The following is a 22,194-nucleotide window of genomic DNA, read 5'->3' as shown; positions in this document are numbered from 1 at the left end:
GCCAGGGATGCTAGGCAATAGGCAGTGGCAGAGCAGCTACTGTATATGCATGTTACAGTCAGTAAACTGGGAGCTGCGAGTAAAGGCCATACTGCCTTTCATATCCTGAAATTTCTTTCGTAACAAAAGGCAATAATTTCCCGTTGAGAAACGTCTTCCCCTTAAATTTTTGTATGTTGAGACGTTCGTAAGAAGAGGTACCCCTCTACAGTGCCTTGCAAAAGTATTCGGCCCCCTTGAATCTTGCAACCTTTCGCCACATTTCAGGCTTCAAACATAAAGATATGAAATTTAATTTTTTTGTCAAGAATCAACAACAAGTGGGACACAATCGTGAAGTGGAACAACATTTATTGTATAATTTCAACTTTTTTAACAAATAAAGAACTGAAAAGTGGGGCGTGCAATATTATTCGGCCCCTTTACTTTCAGTGCAGCAAACCCACTCCAGAAGTTCAGTGAGGATCTCTGAATGATCCAATGTTGTCCTAAATGACCGACAATGATAAATAGAATCCACCTGTGTGTAATCAAGTCTCCGTATAAATGCACCTGCTCTGTGATAGTCTCAGGGTTCTGTTTAAAGTGCAGAGAGCATTATGAAAACCAAAGAACACACCAGGCACGTCCGAGATACTGTTGTGGAGAAGTTTGAAGCCGGATTTGGATACAAAAAGATTTCCCAAGCTTTAAACATCTCAAGGAGCACTGTGCAAGCCATCATATTGAAATGGAAGGAGCATCAGACCACTGCAAACCTACCAAGACCCGGCCGTCCTTCCAAACTTTCTTCTCAAACAAGGAGAAAACTGATCAGAGATGCAGCCAAGAGGCCCATGATCACTCTGGATGAACTGCAGAGATCTACAGCTGAGGTGGGAGAGTCTGTCCATAGGACAACAATCAGTCGTACACTGCACAAATCTGGCCTTTATGGAAGAGTGGCAAGAAGATATCCATAAAAAGTCTCGTTTCAAGTTTGCCACAAGCCACCTGGGAGACACACCAAACATGTGGAAGAAGGTTTTCTGGTCAGATGAAACCAAAATTGAACTTTTTGGCCACAATGCAAAACGATATGTTTGGCGTAAAAGCAACACAGTTCATCACCCTGAACACACCATCCCCACTGTCAAACATGGTGGTGGCAGTATCATGGTTTGGGCCTGCTTTTCTTCAGCAGGGACAGGGAAGATGGTTAAAATTGACGGGAAGATGGATGCAGCCAAATACAGGAACATTCTGGAAGAAAACCTGTTAGTATCTGCGCAAGACCTGAGACTGGGACGGAGATTTATCTTCCAACAGGACAATGATCCAAAACATAAAGCCAAATCTATAATGGAATGGTTCAAAAATAAACGTATCCAGGTGTTAGAATGGCCAAGTCAAAGTCCAGACCTGAATCCAATCGAGAATCTGTGGAAAGAGCTGAAGACTGCTGTTCACAAACACTCTCCATCCAACCTGACTGAGCTCGAGCTGTTTTGCAAGGAAGAATGGGCAAGAATGTCAGTCTCTCGATGTGCAAAACTGATAGAAACATACCCCAAGCGACTTGCAGCTGTAATTGGAGCAAAAGGTGGCGCTACAAAGTATTAACGCAAGGGGGCCGAATAATATTGCACGCCCCACTTTTCAGTTTTTTATTTGTTAAAAAAGTTTAAATTATCCAATAAATTTTGTTCCACTTCACGATTGTGTCCCACTTGTTGTTGATTCTTGACAAAATACAATTTTATATCTTTATGTTTGAAGCCTGAAATGTGGCGAAAGGTTGCAAGGTTCAAGGGGGCAGAATACTTTTGCAAGGCACTGTATACTAAATTACTGCTTAAAATAAATCTGTTAAGCTTATTTTCAGCTGGCTTTTTTTCTAATTTCAAGAAATCTGAGTAAAATTGACTTGAAGCACTGGCAGATCATTTCCCTTATTTCTAGTAGATTTACACTGAAAACAATGGGATTTAACTACTTCTAAGGAGGGGTATTTTTGCAGTGTAAAATATGTTCTTGACTCTTATTTTTGTATGCAGGACTCCATGTTTGAGAGTTTCCAGGTCAGGTCAAACACAGAGAAACAGGCGTGCATGATTCGCGAAACCGACTTCCTGACGAAGCTCCAGCTGTTGCTCGGTAAATCGCCGGACCGGGAGGTGGTCACTGTGGAGCATCTGCAGCAGGTGGCCAGAGTGCGTATGGACCTGGATTTAGCAGCAACCATCATTACTACTGGTGAGCAGTCATGTCGGTACCCTGTTGCAATTAATGAGCAGAGGTGGGTAGGAACGTGTTAGAATTACGATTTTATCTTTTGCTTGAGTAACTTTTTGAGAAAAATGTGCTTTTTTGAGTAGTTTTACCACGCCATATTTCTACTTGTGTAGATTTGTGGAGAAATGCTTTTATTCTGCTACTACGACTATAGTCTTCATTTTTTTCCCTCTCTATTCTTCATAATAGATTTGATGTTATTTTTGCCAGTGCAGTGGCTCTACCAGTTTCACCAATGAGACTTTGCAACACTAATCAAATGACTCCATCATAGACTTCATAATGATATTGACGGGACACGGAGTGCAGGGCCGATTAATAGGGGGCCTATCTCCGAGAAAGCTGACAGAGTGGAAACACAAAGAGCTTTTTACGTTGAAAATTCTTGTGATTAAATGCTTAAATCCCTGAATTCTTTATACATATGGTTGTAAAACAGTCTCGATTCTTGGTTAAAAGCAGGGTTGTTCCGATCATGTTTTTTTGCTCCCGATCCGATCGTTTTAGTTTGAGTATCTGCCGATCCCAATATTTCCCGATCCAATTGCCTTTTTTTTTTTTTTTTTGCTCCCGATTCAATTCCAGTCATTCATGATAATTTTTCCCGATCATATACATTTTGGCAATGCATTAAGAAAAAAATTAATAAAACTCGGACAAAGATATACATTCAACATACAGTACATAAGTACTGTATTTGTTTATTATGACAATAAATCCTCAAGATGGCATTTACATTATTAACATTCTTTCTGTGAGAGGGATCCACGGATAGAAAGACTTTTTTGAAGGCTAAAAGTGACTTTGTATATTGTGACTAAATATTGCCATCTAGTGTATTTGTTGAGCTTTCAGTAAATGATACTGTAGCCATGCCCAAATGCATGATGGGAAGTGCAACCATGACTATGCGTATTGGCACCAATTGATATATCTTCTCTGTGTTGGGAAATAACATAGGGTGTTAAGAAAAAGATCAACTACTACCTTTCTTCCCCACATTGCGTTCCCACGATATTTCTTAATGTTGAGAGAGGGATTTTTAGGCTTAAGCCAATTAAAAAAAGGCTCCAAAGACTGCCAAAATTCACTCTACTCATTATATGCTGCCTTTTAGCTCTATATATAGGTAAATCGCCGCCATTATAGATTGAACGTGACAATGCGGGAGTGGGTCGTGCAGCGCATGCGTTAATTGCGTTAAATAATGTAACGTGATTAATTATAAAAAATTTTTTTTTTTTTTAAAAATCCACCATTAACGCGATAAATTTGATAGCCCTACTTTAAGCCAAAACTAAAGACTCTGGATGAGTCTAAGACATTTTGTCTGTAACGTTAAATACAATTAGAAAACGATTTGATTAAAATATATATATATTAAAAAAAGGCATGTCCGATATTTTTTTGCCGATTCCGATACTTTGAAAATGACGTGATCGGGACATCTTTAATTAAAAGCAAAAAGCATTGACATTTATTTAACATATATACCGTATTGGCCCGAATATAACACGGTGTTTTTTGCATTGAAATAACATTGAAAAAGAGAGGGTTGTTGTATATATTCGTGGTCTAGACATTATTCCCATTCACGACGCCGGATATCATTGAAGCAATGTTCTGTTGTGACAGATCTCAGCTACTCTCCCCATTCACGACGCTAGATGGCGCCAGATATAATTAAAGCGATGTTCTATTATGACAGATCTCAGCTACTAGTTTAACCAGTTTGCATTCTTATATTGTATTTATTTCCTTATTCAGATTTGTTTCAAGACTACAGTTAGTTAGACTTCACTTTGATGGTTAATGCAGTTATTGCAATTTTGTTGATTTATCACAACCAGAAGCCATTCATTTACGAATGTGATTGCACTTTACGTATTTAAATGTTCAGATATTAAGATTTGAATGAGGCAAAATAACATGCTTTTTCTCTCAAATATATTGTTATAATCATTTATTTCGGATGTACTGTAATTATTTTCTGGATAAAAATTAATTTGGTGTTCAAAAAGTCTTTTTTTCAAACTTCAGTCTTGAAAAAAGAGGGGGTCATCTTTAGATGCGTGCGAAATTTCCGATTCTTTTCGCGATTCGGCCGTGGAAGATTCGAGAACGATTCACAAACATCCAAATTCCGATTATTGAATTATACCAGGTAAAGCGGAAGTAAAACACAGTCAGCGCGGTTTATGGGACGCAATGAGGAACGAACCGAGAGTAAATATCATGTTCAACTCATGCCGCTAGATAAAAAAAAAAAAAACGATCATACCTGACTCGGGCCAACAGCAGCTACAAATAACGCCCAGCTGCTAGTTGCTACAAACATACGGCTACAGTAGATATCATATATGTGGAACTAGATGCAAAATGACAGACGACGGCGGTGTTAGAACATGTATTATTGAACAGAGATGCGAAATGACAGACTTGCCGACGTTAGTAAACAGCCGCCATCTTAAAGCAGTAGACTTTTCGAGAAGGCTCTGTTGTAGCGAACCTAATTAGCTTTTTAGCTAAAATACTCCTAAATCGGCAAAATCTTGTCTTGAATCTATCTTTAAATGACGGAACAGTTTTAAAACTTGACATGTGAAAAGTAGACAGAAGGGAAATTATGGAATAATGGGAGCAATTTTAACAACTGTAACGGTGGATTCACAACATTAAATTAATTGAATGTAGTTTAAAGCTGCTAATGCAGAATGGGGACTGGAGTATTTTATTTACTTTTATTTTTGTATATTTGTTTACTCCTTTATGTTAACTTGATACTAAAATAGTAGTTTGGTTTAGCCTGAGAGGATTTTTGAACAATTTTGGAACTAATGTACAAAACATTAAAAAAAAAAAAGGAGGGGGGGTGCATCAATAATTGTTTTATAATCGAATTGGCGCCTCTGAATCGTAATAGTCATCGAATCATTAGGTGTCCAAAGATTCCCAGCTCTAGTTAGCATTGTTATCATTACTTGAGTATATTTTTTTTCCTTCTTGTACTCGAGTGAATTTCTGGATGACTTTTGCTCGAGTAATATTTTGAGGTCATGGTACTTGTGTAAAACTTTTGGTTACTCTACCCACCTCTGTTAATTAATGAATAATATTACACACAATCACATTGGAGTTACTGAACCAAGTCACTGACCGTTGTGACAGAAGAACCAGATGAAGTGGGTTGGAGTCAAAGTAACGAATTCCTGGCAAGCGTGCGGAATCTGTGCAGTCTCTGTGGCGACAACTGGTATCGCGTCTACTTGCTCCGTAAAATAATCAGCCAACGCGGAGGGGAGTTTGTCCTGCAGCTCCTTCAAATGGATGACAAGCGCTGGCTGTTCCCTGAGGAAATTCTGGAAAAGGTTTGCTTTTCTGAAATGACTCATATTTACTGCAAGAGCAAAAGTATGGAGGACCAAATTAGACAGAATGAAATGCAGAAATATGTGCTGTCAAGCGATTAAAATCTTTAATGCATATTTAACTTGTAGTTACCTCCTCCTCTAATCTTGGTTTCTGTGCTATTATTTTAACAAATTTCAAATTGTTGTGCTGTCAAGCGATTAAAAGATGAATCACATACACTCCGTCGTTAACTAGTGATTGATATATATATATTTTTTTATTGATAACTATTAAAAATGCAAAAATGAGGATATACAGTGGGGCTAATAGGTATTTAGTCAACCACTAATTGTGCAAGTTCTCTCACTTGAAAATATTAGAGAGGCCTGTAATTGTCAACATGTGTAAACCTCAACCGTGAGAGACAGAATGTGGAGAAAAAAAAAAAAACAAAAACAGAAAATCACATTGTTTGATTTTTATGGAATTTATTTGCAAATCATGGTGGAAAATAAGTTTTTGGTCAATACCAGAAGTTCATCTCAATACTTTGTTATGTACCCTTTGTTGGCAATAACGGAGGCCAAACGTTTTCTGTAACTCTTCACAAGCTTTTCACACACCTTTGCTGGCATTTTGGCCCATTCCTCCATGCAGATCTCCTCGAGAGCAGTGATGTTTTGGGGCTGCCGTTGGGCAACACGGACTTTCAACTCCCTCCACAGATTTTCTATGGGGTTGAGATCTGGAGTCTGGCTAGGTCAATCAAGGACCTTGAAATGCTTCTTCCGAAGCCACTCCTTTGTTGCTCTGGCTGTGTGTTTGGGATCATTGTCATGCTGAAAGACCCAGCCACGTCTCTTGCTGATGGAAGGAAATTTTAACTTAAAATCTCTCGATGCATGGCCCCATTCATTCTTTCCTTCACACAGATCAGTCGTCCTGGTCCCCCCAAAACAGCCCCAAAGCATTATTCAGATTCAGATTCAGAATATTTATTGTCATTGTTATAAAAAGCACAACAAAACTTTGTTTGGAGCATCCATACAACTCATGCAGCTAAGTTGGTAAAGTGCAAAACCCATAAAATAAATACCCTTCAGTACCCAGTGTAAACATTGACACAGTTTTGGACATACGTACAACAAATATTCCACAGCAGCGTGAGGTCATGTCAGTGCTAAAGTGCAGAGCAAAAATATACCAGTTAAAAACAGTCAAAAATCAGTGCAAAACCCAGATAAGTTAATCAAGTACAATCAAGTATAGCCTACTGGTCGTCAACCAATGGGTAAGGGTCAGGGAGGAGGAAATAGTGGATAATGACATACTGCAACAATGCAAACCAGCTCAGTTATTGTTGTTGGTGGATGTGGATTACCGTCCGTAAGTGTGGGGCTGAGAGGGGAGAGGGGCAGAGTTCAGTAGCCTCACAGCCTGTGGGTACAGACTGTTGGCCAGTCGTAATGTTCTGGCCTGTATGGACCTGTACCTTCTCCCTGAGGGCAGCAGGTGGAAAAGGTTGTGAGCAGGATGGTGCTGGTCCCGCAGGATGTTGTGCACTCTTCTTAAACAGTGAGTGGAGTAGATGGTGCTGATCTCAGGGAGATCAGCAGATGAGATGCAGAGATGAGATGTTTCCACCCCCATGCTTCACAGTGGGTATGATGTTCTTCGGACGCAATTCAGTATTCTTCTCCAAACACGAGAACATGTGTTTCTACCAAAAAGTTCTATTTTGGTTTCATCTGACCATAACACATTCTCCCAGCCCTCTTCTGGATCATCCAAATGCTCCCTAGCGAGCCGCAGACGGTGCTGGACTTGTAGTGGCTTCAGCAGCTGGACACGTCTGGCAGTGCAGGATTTGAGTCCCTGGCGGCGCATTGTGTTACTGATAGTAGCCTTTGTTACTGGGGTCCCAGCTCTCTGTAGGTCATTCACTAGGTCCCCTCGTGTGGTTCTGGGATTTTTGCTCACCGTTCTTGTTATCATTTTGACGCCACGGGTGAGATCTTGCATGGAGCCCCAGATTGAGGGAGATTATCAGTGGTCTTGTATGTCTTCCATTTTCTAATAATTGCTCACACACTTGATTTCTTGACACCAAGCGAAGAGTGAAGAGTTACAGAAAACATTTGGCCTCCGTTATTGCCAACAAAGGGTACATAACAAAGTATTGAGATGAACTTTTGGTATTGACTAAATACCTTTTTTCGACCATGATTTGCAAATTTTTTTTTTAAAAATCAAACAATGTGATTTTCTGTTTTTTTTCCACATTCTGTCTCTCATGGTTGAGGTTTACCCATGTTGACAATTACAGGCCTCTCTAATCTTTTCAAGTAGAAGAACTTGCACAATTGGTGGTTGGCTAAATACTTATTTGCCCCACTGTATTTGAAGTTTTAAATACACCTATTAGCGCAGGAGTTGACCGATGTGCTTGCCTTACAACATTTAAATTTAAGCCTCATTTGAAACAAGAGTTGGGCAACTTTACATTTGGAAAGATGAATTCAACATCCATTTTTCACAAATACTGAATATTTTTAATTCTGTCCCATATGGTCCTCCATACAAAGAGTGGGCAAAGTATGGCTTTTTTTAAACCGTCTTTGACCTAGCCACCAATATTGCCCACCTTGGCTCTTTTTACACTACAAGGCTTGGTAACACTTTGACCGTGGCGTCATAAGACTGTCATAAGTACGGTGGCCCTGAAGTGCAAAACACAACGGCAAATTCAAAAACACAACGGCAAATCACATAACAAAAAAAAAAAAAAAAACAAATAAAAAAATAAATACCCTTGACGGTAGATTCGTCCAATCAGCGATGAGTGTACTTTTTGACTAGTACCTACCTATTCCGGTTCCTTAATATAATTTCATTTTAGGATTTGTCGTTTGATTTGTTTTTTTATGATTTGGCGTTTAATTTATTTAATTTGGGGTTTTTTTTTGTTCTCTGATTTAGCATTGTGTTTTTTAATTTGGTGTTTTTTTTTTGTTTGTTTGTTTTTTAAAAAAAATTTGTCATGTAATTTGACGTTTTATTAATTCTTTTTTGTTATGTGATTTGGCGTTTTGTTTTTTTGTCATGTGATTTGGCGTTATTTTTTTAATTAGTTTTTTTGTAATGTGATTTGCCGTTGTTTTTTTTTAAATTTGGCGTTGTTTTTTAATTTCTTTTTTTGTTATGTGATTTTCCGTTTTGTTTTTTAGTTTGTTTTTTGTTATGTTATTTGGATTCTTTTTTTATTTGGTGTTGTGGTTTTTAATTTGTTTTTTTGTGTTACGTGAATTGGTGTTGTTTTCAAATTTGGCGTTGTGTTTTTAAATTTTTTATGTGATTTGGTGGTTTTTGTTTTTTATTATATGATTTTGCATTGTTTTTTTATTTTTTTATGTCATTTGCCAATTTGTTTTTTAATTTGTTTTTTGTTATGTTATTTTGAGTTTTTTTTTTTTTAAATTTCGTGTTTTTTTAATTCATTTTTTGTTATGTGATTTGGCGTTGTTTTTTAAATTCGTTACGTGATTTGCCGTTGTGTTTTTAATTAGTCGTTGTTTAATTTCTTTTTGTTGTTGTGTGATTTGGCGTTTTTTTTTTTGTTTTTTGTTGTGTGATTTGACGTTGTGTTTTTTAATTAGTTTTTTATGTGATTTGGAGTTTTTTTTTTAAATTTGGCGTTGTTTTTTTATTCATTTATTTTCATTTGGCGTTTTTAATTTATTTTTTATGTGATTCGGCATTTTGTTTTTACTTTGTTTTTTGTTATGTGGTATGGAGTTTTTGTAATTTGGCGTTGTGTTTTTATTTATTTATTTTTTACGTGATTTGCCGTTAGGTTTTTAATTTGCCGATGTTTTTTAATTTATTTTTTATTATGTGATTTGCCGTTTTTTTTAAAAATGTGATTTGACATTGTCTTTTGTAAGTTGGCGTTGTTTTTTTATTTTTTTTTTGTTATGTGATTTGGCGTGGTATTTTAATTTGTTTTTTATCATGTGTTTTGACTTTTTTTTTTTTTAATTTGCCGTTGTCCTTTTTGATTTGCCGTTGTGTTTTGCACTTCAGGGTCACCGTACATAAGACCGTCATAATTATGACACTCTCATGAGCATTAATGAATGCTTACGACACATGTTATTAAGTGTCATCCCGCAAATGATATCCCTTTTGAATGGATGTAAAAGATGTGGACTGGACATGAATGGAGTTAGTGACAATATTTCCCGGATGACATAGGCATTCATTAATTCTCGTGAGTCGTGATGTCGTGTCATGTCAGAATTATGACTATTTATAACAGTCTTGTGACGCCATTGTCAAATAAAGTGTTACCCAAGGCATTTCCTAATGTATTTGATTTTAATTAAACCCAGGGAGGAGAAGCCGTCTCCGTTGACCAATATCTTGTGTATGGCGAGAGCTACAAGAAAGTCAGAGATGCGGTCTCAAAAGCAATCGCGGCTGGACAAATGGAAAACCTTGATGAGATCTGTCAGGTAATGTCAGTCCCTTTTTTTGTGTCGTTTCCACTGAAATCTTAAAAAATCTGTTTTGGCTTTCACCTCATAGGATTGCACAAGTTCACTACAGAGTGCGACGGTTTGCCTGCTCTTGGCACTGTACAGAGAAGTGACAATTCACTTCAAAAATGCCCATTTACGTTCGCACCAAAACACAGAGGTAAATTGGAAACGTGGCGCAAATGAGTCTTTGCGAGGTCGAGCATGACTTTTTTTTTGTGTCTTTTCAGCAAATCCTGAATTTCATTGACAATTCCAAAGTGCTCGCTGACCCGAAGGTGAAGGCCTTTGCCCGTGTTCTGGTAAATAACCAATTCGGGGCTTTGGAGGTTGGACCCCAAACATCCGGGGAGGATTGCGCATCCATGGCGTTGGCCGTTCACCTGGCCGCCGTCTTGCTTTGCGCATGCCAAAGGATTATAACTCCTCTCCGAGGTTTAGCGATGGAACCTGCCACCATGCAGGTATGTTTAAGCTGTTAGGTCCTGATTTACATCATGTTTCAAAATAAAAAAGCCATTTAAAGTAGGGGGTAGGAAATTCTGGGTAGCTCATGATTACTTCTGCAACGATTAATCGATTAACTTGAGTATTCAGTTAGAAAAAAAAGATTCAAATTAAATTTTGCTGCTTCGAGTATTCGTTTAATTAAAGTGGTGTTGTATTGGGGTATCTTAAAAGTGTTTACATTTAGTTTTATTGATTTAGGTGGATATACCTTCTAGTCTGCCTCATTTCACATGGCTGAATCCAGCTGCTCCCTGTTAAGACCAACATAAAGTTTTTGTTTGGGCTAATGTTTTTTTTTTTTTTTTTTCAATGCATTCATAATTTAGTTTTGATATATTTAGTTCAGATCCAGGTTTTTGCACTTCCTGTCTGATACCGATATTGTTTTGCACTTCCGATCCGATACCGATACTGGCCGATACCGATACCGACCTATCTGAGCATGTGTTAAAGTTATTAAGCCTCCTTACTTAGTTGTCAGACTCATGTTGAAAAAGGTTTTAGTACCTTTGATAACAACTAGCCAGCTGAATTAGGTCAGTTTGAATAACACGGTTGGTAACAAGAAACTGACCTGTTTATTCAGTGACAAACACAAAACATTATAAATAACAAACAGAAATTGCATAGTCAGTCAGTAAAATGTGCAAATAATATTGTAAACTGTCTTAAAAAAGCAAAACACACCAACAACCTCAGTGGAAAATCCCACAAATCCCCCATGCTATTAGATGCTATTAATGTTTCGTGCATTAGTGACAAAAATTGTATAAAAAGCATCTCAGGTTGAAATAAACGACTATTTCAGTATCAAGTTAACATTTTAAAACAGTAAATAAAATACTCAAGTCCCCATTCTGTATCAGCAGCTTTAAACTACATTCAATTCATTTAATTTTGCCAATCAACTGTTAAAGTTGTTAAAATTGCTCTCGTTATTCCATAATTTCCCTTCTGTCTACTTTCGACATGTGAAATTTTTAAAACTGTTTTGAAGATTGATTCAAGTCAAGATTTTGCCGATTCAGGAGTATTTTAGATAAAAAGTTAATAGGTTCACTTGGAAGGTTCACAACAGCCTACTAGGGAAGTCTTCTGCTTTAAGATGGCGGCTGTTTACTAACGCATCTGGTTTTCAATACTTCAATGTTGCTAACGCAGTCGAGTCTAGTTGAGCATCTAGTTCTATATACATATGATATCTATTATCTCCAGTAAAACGACGTTGACGTAGTTTGTAGCGGCTGTCAGTAGCAGTCAGGTATTCTTGTGTTTTTTATCCAGCGGCATGAGTTGAGCTAAAGCCGTGAGTTGAGCATTGGCATTACCCGGGTATTTGACAAGCATTAGGTTTACTTTTGGGACGCAATGCGGTCAGTTTCTCATGGCGTCCCGAAGACCACGCTGTGTATTAGTTCCGCTTTACTTGACATATTTCACTAAACGGAATTTGGATGTTTGTGAATCGTTCTCGAATCTTCCACGGCCGAATCTATCAAGGATTTAATGACGGCTGGGCATGTTGTACCATGGTTCTAAGTGTTGGATGGTGCGTCTTTACTCACGAGAGATAATGGCTCGTCATCCAGAATGAATTCTTCGGCAATGACTCTTGTTATTCCCTGGGCTTTGGGACTGTCGAGTGCCAGTTTGTCACGCAAAGCAAAAGTTTCTGCCGGTGTTAGTTGGGTAGGACCTTTCTTTTTGTCTTCGGTTTTCTTAACATACTCCTCATATTGTTTGTGGTGGTATTTCGCTAAATGCTTGATTAGGTTGGTTGTATTAAAACTTCTTACAGCTTTACCACTACGCTTGACTTTATTGTGGCATATGTTGCACTCTGCCTCTTCGTCTTTGTCGTCCTTTAAGGTGAAATGATCCCACACAGCTGACATTTTTACCGATAAAGTCTCTCGGTAATTTGGGAGACTGTAATGTAAATGTAGTGTGTTGAAGGTGTGCCGTAAAATGCGGACCGGATTTTAGGGAAACCGCAGCAAAAACTGGAATGGATTATGTAAATCGGTGCGCTGGGAAACCCGGACCGGACTTTAAAAAAAAAAAAAAAAGTGGATCGGAAGTCTGGATCGGAATTTTTCCCTGTTCCGATCCGATACCGATGCGCATTTTTTTGCCCATAACGGCGTCCGATCCGATATTCATCTCTAGTTCAGAGCACTGTAAAAAAGTTAGCATTTTATAGCTATACTAAACTATATATTCATTTATTTATTTTTTATACCAATTGGGGCTCAGCTCAGGTAATTAAATTTTTCATGTTGCTTATCCGATTACTCGATTATTCGAACTAATGGTTCATCGATTAATCGACTACTAAAATAATCAATAGCTGCAGCCCTACTCATGATACAATTTGCGATACAGGGCTCACAGCATGGCAATACAACAATTATGGATGCATGTGTCAGGAAATAATTCTACAATATTTTACAATACAAGTAATAAAAAGAAAAATAAGCTTTGGATTGAATTGAGTTTATCGCTAGTGAAGGAGTTGAGTTGGAGGAATCTGACCTTTTAGCTAGATTGCCGGAATCACGCCATCTAAACTGCCCGATCCACACTGGTGCAACTCAACGACCTGGGCCAGCAAGACTCCGACATCCTGGCCAAAAGGCCAAACGACGCACGTTCACCTTAGTCTTAACCTCTTGTACTAACTCCATATTAAAAGCTGGAAAAAGGCTTAGAAACACAAATTGACAATTTATTCTGAATCGACAGCAATCAAACAGCAAGGCGAAGCAGAAACAGACTCAGGCAAGGAGGCAGACTCGTTCCAGGGTCACCATATCTTAAGTCAACAAAAGGTTCCCGAGAAATAATGACAATGCTTAGTTAAACATTCAGTCTTTTGAATGTTCTTGCCGGGCGAACCCTAGGCAGGAAGAAGTGTGTGTTAAGGATAATCTTCTATCGCAGGTTGGCTGTTTAGTTGGTGCGTCACAGTTGCCGAGTCATCGTTACTGGGGCAACTTCAGCGTCAAATAGGATCTTGGAGTCTTATCAGTCGTGTCAGTTATCAGTTGGATATCAGGTGTTCTCCGGTGTTCCTTGTGTTGGGACAGGACGTCCCGCCATTTGTTCAGGACTGTCCAGAAGAACTGATGTGTAGATGTCTTGCCTCATCAGCGTCAATCTTGCTCAGTCAGTTGCATGAAGCACTTGTTGGGCTTCTGTGATAAGAAGGCGTCATGAATATCTTTATACCCTATGTCAAATATATTCTGCTTGTTATCTTTAAACTATGATACAAATGATATTTATTTTATATTGGTGGTGTTAGTGTTACACAAACAGTAAATACGAGAAAAGATACTATTCCCCTATTGATATATTAAGTGCGTTAGAATAATGCAAACAGTGAGACGGTGCCTACGAGAAAAGGTACTATCTCCTTCAGATTGAATTGAGTTGATTGCTAGTAGGCGTCCAATTCGTTTGAACTGGGAGGGTGGCAGCGAATGAACGAATTGGACGTCAGTAGCGGTAAATGGCAACCAATGAGTTTGATTTTGAGGCGTTTCAGGTCATTTGCTGTTGATTTTCATTCCGTTCTTGTTGATTTTGGGACATTTCTGGGTCACTCCCTGTCGATTTTGGGTTACAGAACTGGGTTACGGACGAGTTCTGTTCCTACGCTGGCGACGTAACCAGAATTTCCACTCAAATCGGAATTAACCTTTTTAAGTACCCTTAAATCTCAAAATAACTATCCAAAAACATGTTATAGGTCATATTAATAAAACAAAGTAACTTGGCTGGTGACAAATGGCGGATAAGCCACTGTTACGCGATTAAAAAAAAAAGAAAATGGAAATAAATGTAACGACTAAAGACAAAATAGCCGACGAGACTCCGGCGTCGTAAAGTCAAAATCACGTACGCCGGGTACGTCGTAACTACCCGTATCCTCGAAAGATAAGTGACTCAAAATCAGCAGGAAGTAACCTCTGAATAACCAAAAATCAACAGGAAGTGACCTGGAAATGCTCAGAAAAGACTGGCTGCTAATTAGGGCTGCAGCTATTGGTTATTTAATTCGAATAATCAAGTTATCGGATTACAAACATTTAATGCGTTAGCAGATAAATTTAGGAGATGTAAAACAAAGAAACAAGTGTTTATGCCTTCAATAACATTTTTTTGGCTTGCTAAGATTGCACTTTCAAAAGAGCATTAAATGCAAATCCAAAATTCCTGATCGTTTCTTCAAACTATGCAGAATTTCATTTCGCAAGCAATAAATGCATTTAAAAATAAGATAAATGCCTGAGCTTAGCCTGAAACGGTATTTAAAAAATGAGAATCGCAGTAAAACGTACGAACAATTGGCTAACTTGCATGGCAAAGGTCCGCTAGCTTAAATGCTACAAAATGCTGACTTGTTTTTTCAAAGCTCTTAAATCGTTCAAACGCATACTCCCACAAAAACTACTAAATGATACTTTTAAACTAAATAACGAATGCATAAACAAACATATTAGCGCAAACAAAAACATATAGAGGAAAAGAGTCGATTATTCCTTGTTACAGGTTGTTTTATTCTTAAAATGAACAGGAGATGATGACACAGAATTCATGAATAAAAAAAAAAAAAAAGAAAGAATTTACACTTAAAGACAAACAGAAAAGAGATGACATGCCGGTACCGGGACACAGATAGTGTCTCGCGCCTCCCTGCGCCTACACTTTTTTACCCACTCCTAACTTTGGGGAAAGGTCAACTTCCTCTCTAGAATTGATTGGAATGTGCAAGCCCCAGCCCTGATTAGATTACATACATTGGTACAAGGGCAAAGGGCCTGTGTCAATATTGGAAGAAAAGCAAAGTGGCATCTTTTACATACGATTATTTTAAATAAATGGGAATATATTTCTACAATACTTTTTGTTGATATTAACAGAGAGCAGCTGGATTCAGTCCTGTTAGACGAGTTATGGCATATACAGTGCCTTGCAAAAGTATTCGGCCCCCTTGAATCTTGCAACCTTTCGCCACATTTCATGCTTCAAACATAAAGATATGAAATTTAATTTTTTTGTCAAGAATCAACAACAAGTGGGACACAATTGTGAAGTGGAACAACATTTATTGGATAATTTCAACTTTTTTAACAAATAAAAAACTGAAAAGTGGGGCGTGCAATATTATTCGGCCCCTTTACTTTCAGTGCAGCAAACTCACTCCAGAAGTTCAGTGAGGATCTCTGAATGATCCAATGTTGTCCTAAATGAGCGATGATGATAAATAGAATCCACCTGTGTGTAATCAAGTCTCCGTATAAATGCACCTGCTCTGTGATAGTCTCAGGGTTCTGTTTAAAGTGTAGAGAGCATTATGAAAACCAAGGAACACACCAGGCAGGTCCGAGATACTGTTGTGGAGAAGTTTAAAGCCGGATTTGGATACAAAAAGATTTCCCAAGCTTTAAACATCTCAAGGAGCACTGTGCAAGCCATCATATTGAAATGGAAGGAGCATCAGACCACTGCAAATCTACCAAGACCCGGCCGTCCTTCCAAACTTTCTTCTCAAACAAGGAGAAAACTGATCAGCGATGCAGCCAAGAGGCCCATGATCACTCTGGATGAACTGCAGAGATCTACAGCTGAGGTGGGAGAGTCTGTCCATAGGACAACAATCAGTCGTACACTGCACAAATCTGGCCTTTATGGAAGAGTGGCTAGAAGAAAGCCATTTCTCAAAGATATCCATAAAAAGTCTCGTTTAAAGTTTGCCACAAGCCACCTGGGAGACACACCAAACATGTGGAAGAAGGTGCTCTGGTCAGATGAAACCAAATTGAACTTTTTGGCCACAATGCAAAACAATATGTTTGGCGTAAAAGCAACACAGCTCATCACCCTGAACACACCATCCCCACTGTCAAACATGGTGGTGGCAGCATCATGGTTTGGGCCTGCTTTTCTTCAGCAGGGACAGGGAAGATGGTTAAAATTGACGGGAAGATGGATGCAGCCAAATACAGGAACATTCTGGAAGAAAACCTGTTGGTATCTGCACAAAACCTGAGACTGGGACGGAGATTTATCTTCCAACAGGAGAAAGATCCAAAACATAAAGCCAAATCTACAATGGAATGGTTCAAAAATAAACGTATCCAGGTGTTAGAATGGCCAAGTCAAAGTCCAGACCTGAATCCAATCTAGAATCTGTGGAAAGAGCTGAAGACTGCTGTTCACAAACACTTTCCATCCAACCTCACTGAGCTCGAGCTGTTTTGCAAGGAAGAATGGGCAAGAATGTCTGTCTCTCGATGTGCAAAACTGATAGAAACATACCCCAAGCGACTTACAGCTGTAATTGGAGCAAAAGGTGGCGCTACAAAGTATTAACGCAAGGGGGCCGAATAATATTGCACGCCCCACTTTTCAGTTTTTTTATTTGTTAAAAAAGTTTAAATTATCCAATAAATTTTGTTCCACTTCACGATTGTGTCCCACTTGTTGTTGATTCTTGACAAAAAATTAAAATTTTATATCTTTATGTTTGAAGCCTGAAATGTGGCAAAAGGTTGCAAGGTTCAAGGGGGCCGAATACTTTTGCAAGGCACTGTATTTACTGCTGCCACTAGAGGGCCCTTTATCCGTGATTAGGCGAAATGCGTTTAATACATGTTTAGAATGAGGTCAGTAATCAATTCATCCGTCCAAATCAGGCCGCCTACTTGCCTACAATGCCACAAGACAAGCTAGCGGAAGCTCAGCAAGCCCTGGCCAGTTTAGAACCACTCCGGTGGTACAGTAAGTAAAGCCGACAAAAAGCTCAATGATTTAACAAGATTTCATAAACAACTTTCATTTTCTAGAATGTCCAAACGGTCACCCCTGCTTGGTCGGAGAGGTTTGTTGTTTTTATTTCTCTCCAAAGATCTGTACTGTATCAGCATGGCGATTCATTTTCACGTCAAAATGTTTTTCTTTCTTTCCTCTGAACAGTGTGGGCTACCCATGGAAACACAGCGTTGCCTTGACTGTAATGCTCCTATCGGTGGGGTGCAACACAAACCTGTGGAGGATTTTAATCAAATGGAGAGACAGTGAGTGGTCAACTTGGCGACAATCAGAAAAATGTTTTTCCGGATAAATTGGTACCTCTACTTACGAAATTGATTTGTTCTGGGAGTGGTTTCGTCAACTGAAAATTCCGTAAGTAGAGACGCGTTTTCCGTGGAAATTCCCTCATCTGTTCTGAAGGAATGACGCCACCCAAACCGCCGGAACTGCGCTAGCTCAATTCCAAAGAACCGGGCCAGCGGAATGCCGACAACCCGGCCAAAATGCCAAACTCCGCACGTTCACCTTAGTTTTAACCATAGGCGGAGTTTGATTTTTGGGACATGTTGATGACTCCGAAACGCAGTGTCAGCAATAAAATTAACTTACAAGAATATTTATAATAATAAGTTGACAATGAGCGTTTTTTGAGTCTCATCATTCTTGAGGGGAATTCTAAATCAGGCTGCTTAGGACAGCTATACTTTTCGCCAAGATCGTCATCCACTGAATATGGTAGTCACGCCGGTGTCGTGCCAATGTAGTTACCCCAGTCAAAATTGTATCCTCTGGGTGGAGCCATATGGAGGTAGATTTGTTTCTTTATTATTCAATCAAAAAAAAAAAGTTGCTTCAATCTACATATATATTTTCCACCCCAAAAAATTGCTTCAATTTTAAAAAATGTGTTTGAATGCAAAAATACATTTAAAATTAAAAAAAAAAAAAAAAAAATGCATGTCAGTTATTTTTCAGATTTTTTGTTTTTTTTTTGATTGAAACAAATTTTTTGATTGAAGTAATGTTGATTTGTGTTTTGGCCACATTTTTGCTACGACATTTTTATCTTTATTATTCAATCAAAAAATACGTTTCTTCAAAAAAATATAAGATACTAAAAAAAACTCACTTCAATCAAAAAAGGAAAAATTTCAATCATAGAAAAAGTTTTTGAATGTGACAAAATATTTGAAATTGAAAAATTTGCATTAGAACACTTAATTTTTCATTGAAAAAGTTTTCTTCGATTGAAGCAATCCTTTTGTGTTTGGGCCTTATTATGATCAGGACATTTGTGTCTAAATCAATTAATCCAAAAAAAAAGATGCTTCAATCCAAAAAAAAAAAAAAAAATTTTTTTTTCAATCAAAGAAAAAATATCTTTTTTTTAAAAATATTTTTTGTTTCTAATATATATATATATATATATATATATATATATATATATATATATATATATATATATATATATATATATATAGATTATATGCAAAGCAAATGACCGTCTAAGGGGCTCGAAAAATAATTTTGACCCATCATAAAAAATGTTTTTTTTTGTTCATTCATTTTTGTTGCAGTTTTATTGCTTTACAACTTTTATATACAGTGGGGAGAACAAGTATTTGATACACTGCCGATTTTGCTGGTTTTCCCCACTTGCAAGCCATGTAGAGGTCTGTAATTTGTATTATAAGTTCTCTTCAACTGTGAGGGACGGAATCTAATACAAAAAAACAGAAAATCACATTGTATGATTTTTAAATAATAAATTTGCATTTAATTGCATGAAATAAGTATTTGATACATCACAAAAATCGAACTTAATATTTGGTACAGAAACCTTTGTTTGCTATTACAGATACCAAATGTTTCCTGTAGTCCTTGACAAGGTTTGCGCACACTGCAGAAGGGATTTTGGCCCACTCCTCCATGCAGATCTTCTCCAGAGCCTTCAGGTTTCGGGGCTGCTGCCGGCCAACACGGCCTTTCAGCTCCCTGCATAGATTTTCTATCGGGTTCAGATCTGGTGACTGGCTAGGCCACTCCAGGACCTTACGATGCTTCTTATGGAGCCACTCTTTAGATGCCTTGGCTGTGTGCTTTTGGTCGTTGTCATGCTGGAAGACCCAGCCACGACCCATCTTCAGGGCTCTCACTGAAGGAAGGAGGTTGTCAGCCAAGATCTGGCGATACATAGCCCCATTCATCCTCCCCTCAATACGGTGCAGTCATCCTGTACCCTTGGCAGAGAAGCAGCCCCAAAAAATGATGTTTCCTACTCCATGTTTCACGGTTGGGATGGTGTTCTTGGGGTTGTACTCATCCTTCTTTTTCCTCCAAACACGACTAGCCGGGTTTAGCCCGCGAGATAAAAAAACAACAACATACTTGACTGCTGCCGACAGCTGCTATAAAGTACGTCCATATACTGGCACGGTAGATATCATATTTATATAGGACTAGATGCAATGTACTGAAAGCTAGATGCGGGTGTTAGTAAACAGCCGCCATCTTAAAGCAGTAGACTTCCCTGCAAGGCTGTTTTAGCGATCCTTCCTAGCGAACCTAATTAACTTTTTATCTAAAATACTCCTAAATGGGTAAAATATTGACTTGAATCTATCTTTAAAATAGTTTAAAAACTTTTACATGTCGAAAGTAGACAAAAGGGAAATTATAGAATAACGGGAGCAATTTTAACAACTTTAACGGTTGATTCACAACATTAAATTAATTGAATGTAGTTTAAAGCTGCTGATACAGAATGGGGATTTGAGTATATTATTGTTTTTAACTGTTAACTTGATGTTTTATTTTTTAAATTTTTTTACAGTTCTTGTAACTAATATACATACATTAAAAGCAGCTAATAGCGGCGGGGGGGGGGGGGGGGGGGTCGTCATCATAATCGAATCGTTAGGTGACCAAAGGCCCACCTCGAGTGACTACCCACCTCTGTGAACAAAACATAATGAACAACCACAATGGAAGTTTATCAAACTCCCATGTGATGCATTAAAACTGTTCAGACAATAAGGACAGTCGGATCCTATTCTCTGTGTTGTAGCATCTGAACAGCACATGTTAAAAAAAAAAAAAAAAAAAAAAAAAAAAGATCAAAAGTAACGCAATCATTATTCATTATTATACATGGCTTGTTTTCAGTGCCGATCGCACGCAGACGGGTCACATCCTCGGCGAGCCCGATCGAAGGGACAATGCGGACATGCTGGACACCAAGCACCTTTCCTCTGTTCCCTTCACGCTGATTCGCATGTTAACCCACTTGGCTATGCTGATCGGCGCCTCCGGCCACTCACAGGTGTCGCCCTCGCTCTTTGCAGCATTAACACGTTTTCATTGTTGGATGTAATCACCGGCACTAAAACGCCATCATCCCCTGCCAAATTTCCCGGTTTGAATGGATCGGATGTTGATTGCAGTGAATGAGTTACACATACAGTTGTGGTCAAAAGTTTACATACACTTGTGAAGAACATAATGTCATGGCTCTCTTGAGTTTCCAGTTATTTCTACAACTCTGATTTTTCTCCGATAGAGTGATTGGAACAGATACTTCTTTGTCACAAAAAACATTCATGAAGTTTGGTTCTTTTATGACTTTATTATGGGTTAACAGAAAAAGTGATCAAATCTGCTGGGTCAAAAATATACATACAGCAACACGAATTCGCAATTTCTTGTGAGTGATTATTGACTTGAACAATTCAGGAAAGTCACTTGGAGCCATTTCAAAGCAGCTGCAGGTCCCAAGAGCAACAGTGCAAACAATTGTTTGTAAGTATAAAGTGCATGGCACTGTTTTGTCATTGCCACGATCAGGAAGAAAACGTAAGCTATCACCTGCTGCTGAGAGAAAATTGCTCAGGAGGGTGAAGATTCAACCAAGAATCACCAAAAAGCAGATCTGCCAAGAATTAGAAGTTGCACAGTCAAGCGTGTTTTGCATCTCCATGGACTGAGAGGCTGCCGTGCAAGAAGGAAGCCCTTGGTCCAAAAGCGGCACCTTAAGGCTCGACTGAGGTTTGCTGCTGATCACATGGACAAAGATAAGACCTTCTGGAGGAAAGTTCTGTGGTCAGACGAAACAAAAATCGAGCTGTTTGGCCACAATGCCCAGCAATATGTTTGGAGGAGAAAAGGTGAGGCCTTTAACCCCAAGTACACCATGCCTACCGTCAAGCACGGTGGTGGTAGTATTATGCTGAGGGGCTGTTTTACTGCCAGTGGAACTGGTGTTTTACAGAGAGTAAATGGGATAATGAAGGAGGATTACCTTCAAATTCTTCAAGATAACCTAACGTCATCAGCCAGAAGATTGGGTCTTGGGCGCAGTTGGGTGTTCCAACAGGACAATGACCCCAAACACACATCAAAAGTGGTAATGGAATGGCTAAATCAGGCTAGAATTAAGGTTTTTGAATGGCCTTCCCAAAGTCCTGACTTAAACCCCATTGAGAACTTGTGGACAATGCTGAAGAAACAAGTCCATGTCAGAAAGCCATCAAATTTAACTGAACTGCACCAATTCTGTCAAGAGGAGTGGTCAAAGATTCAACCAGAAGCTTGCCAGAAGCTTGTGGATGGCTACCAAAAGCAACTAATTGAAGTGAAAATGGCCAAGGGACATGTTACCAAATATTAGCGCTGATTTGATCACTTTTTTCCTGTTCACCCA

At 38.5% G+C, this 22,194-nt stretch overlaps 1 protein-coding gene across 7 annotated transcripts in view; it reads left to right on the top strand.

The window, feature by feature from the left end:
• Positions 1-22,194, top strand: part of LOC130931692 (E3 ubiquitin-protein ligase rnf213-alpha-like) — a 148,551-nt gene that overhangs the window by 106,676 nt on the left and 19,681 nt on the right. For 6 of the 7 annotated variants that reach the window (XM_057860659.1, XM_057860658.1, XM_057860661.1 and 3 more), the window contains 9 exons: positions 2,037-2,235; positions 5,443-5,642; positions 10,017-10,139; positions 10,213-10,323; positions 10,394-10,627; positions 17,378-17,462; positions 17,528-17,562; positions 17,658-17,758; positions 20,661-20,817. In XM_057860659.1, coding sequence (XP_057716642.1) covers positions 2,037-2,235; positions 5,443-5,642; positions 10,017-10,139; positions 10,213-10,323; positions 10,394-10,627; positions 17,378-17,462; positions 17,528-17,562; positions 17,658-17,758; positions 20,661-20,817 — 1,245 coding nt within the window. The remainder of the gene's footprint in view (positions 1-2,036; positions 2,236-5,442; positions 5,643-10,016; positions 10,140-10,212; positions 10,324-10,393; positions 10,628-17,377; positions 17,463-17,527; positions 17,563-17,657; positions 17,759-20,660; positions 20,818-22,194) is intronic. The other variant, XM_057860663.1, reaches the window with a different exon arrangement.

The sequence above is a fragment of the Corythoichthys intestinalis genome, chromosome 16, assembly GCF_030265065.1.
Source record: "Corythoichthys intestinalis isolate RoL2023-P3 chromosome 16, ASM3026506v1, whole genome shotgun sequence".
NCBI classification, from domain to species: domain Eukaryota; kingdom Metazoa; phylum Chordata; class Actinopteri; order Syngnathiformes; family Syngnathidae; genus Corythoichthys; species Corythoichthys intestinalis.
This window is presented reverse-complemented; position numbering and strand designations above follow the sequence as displayed.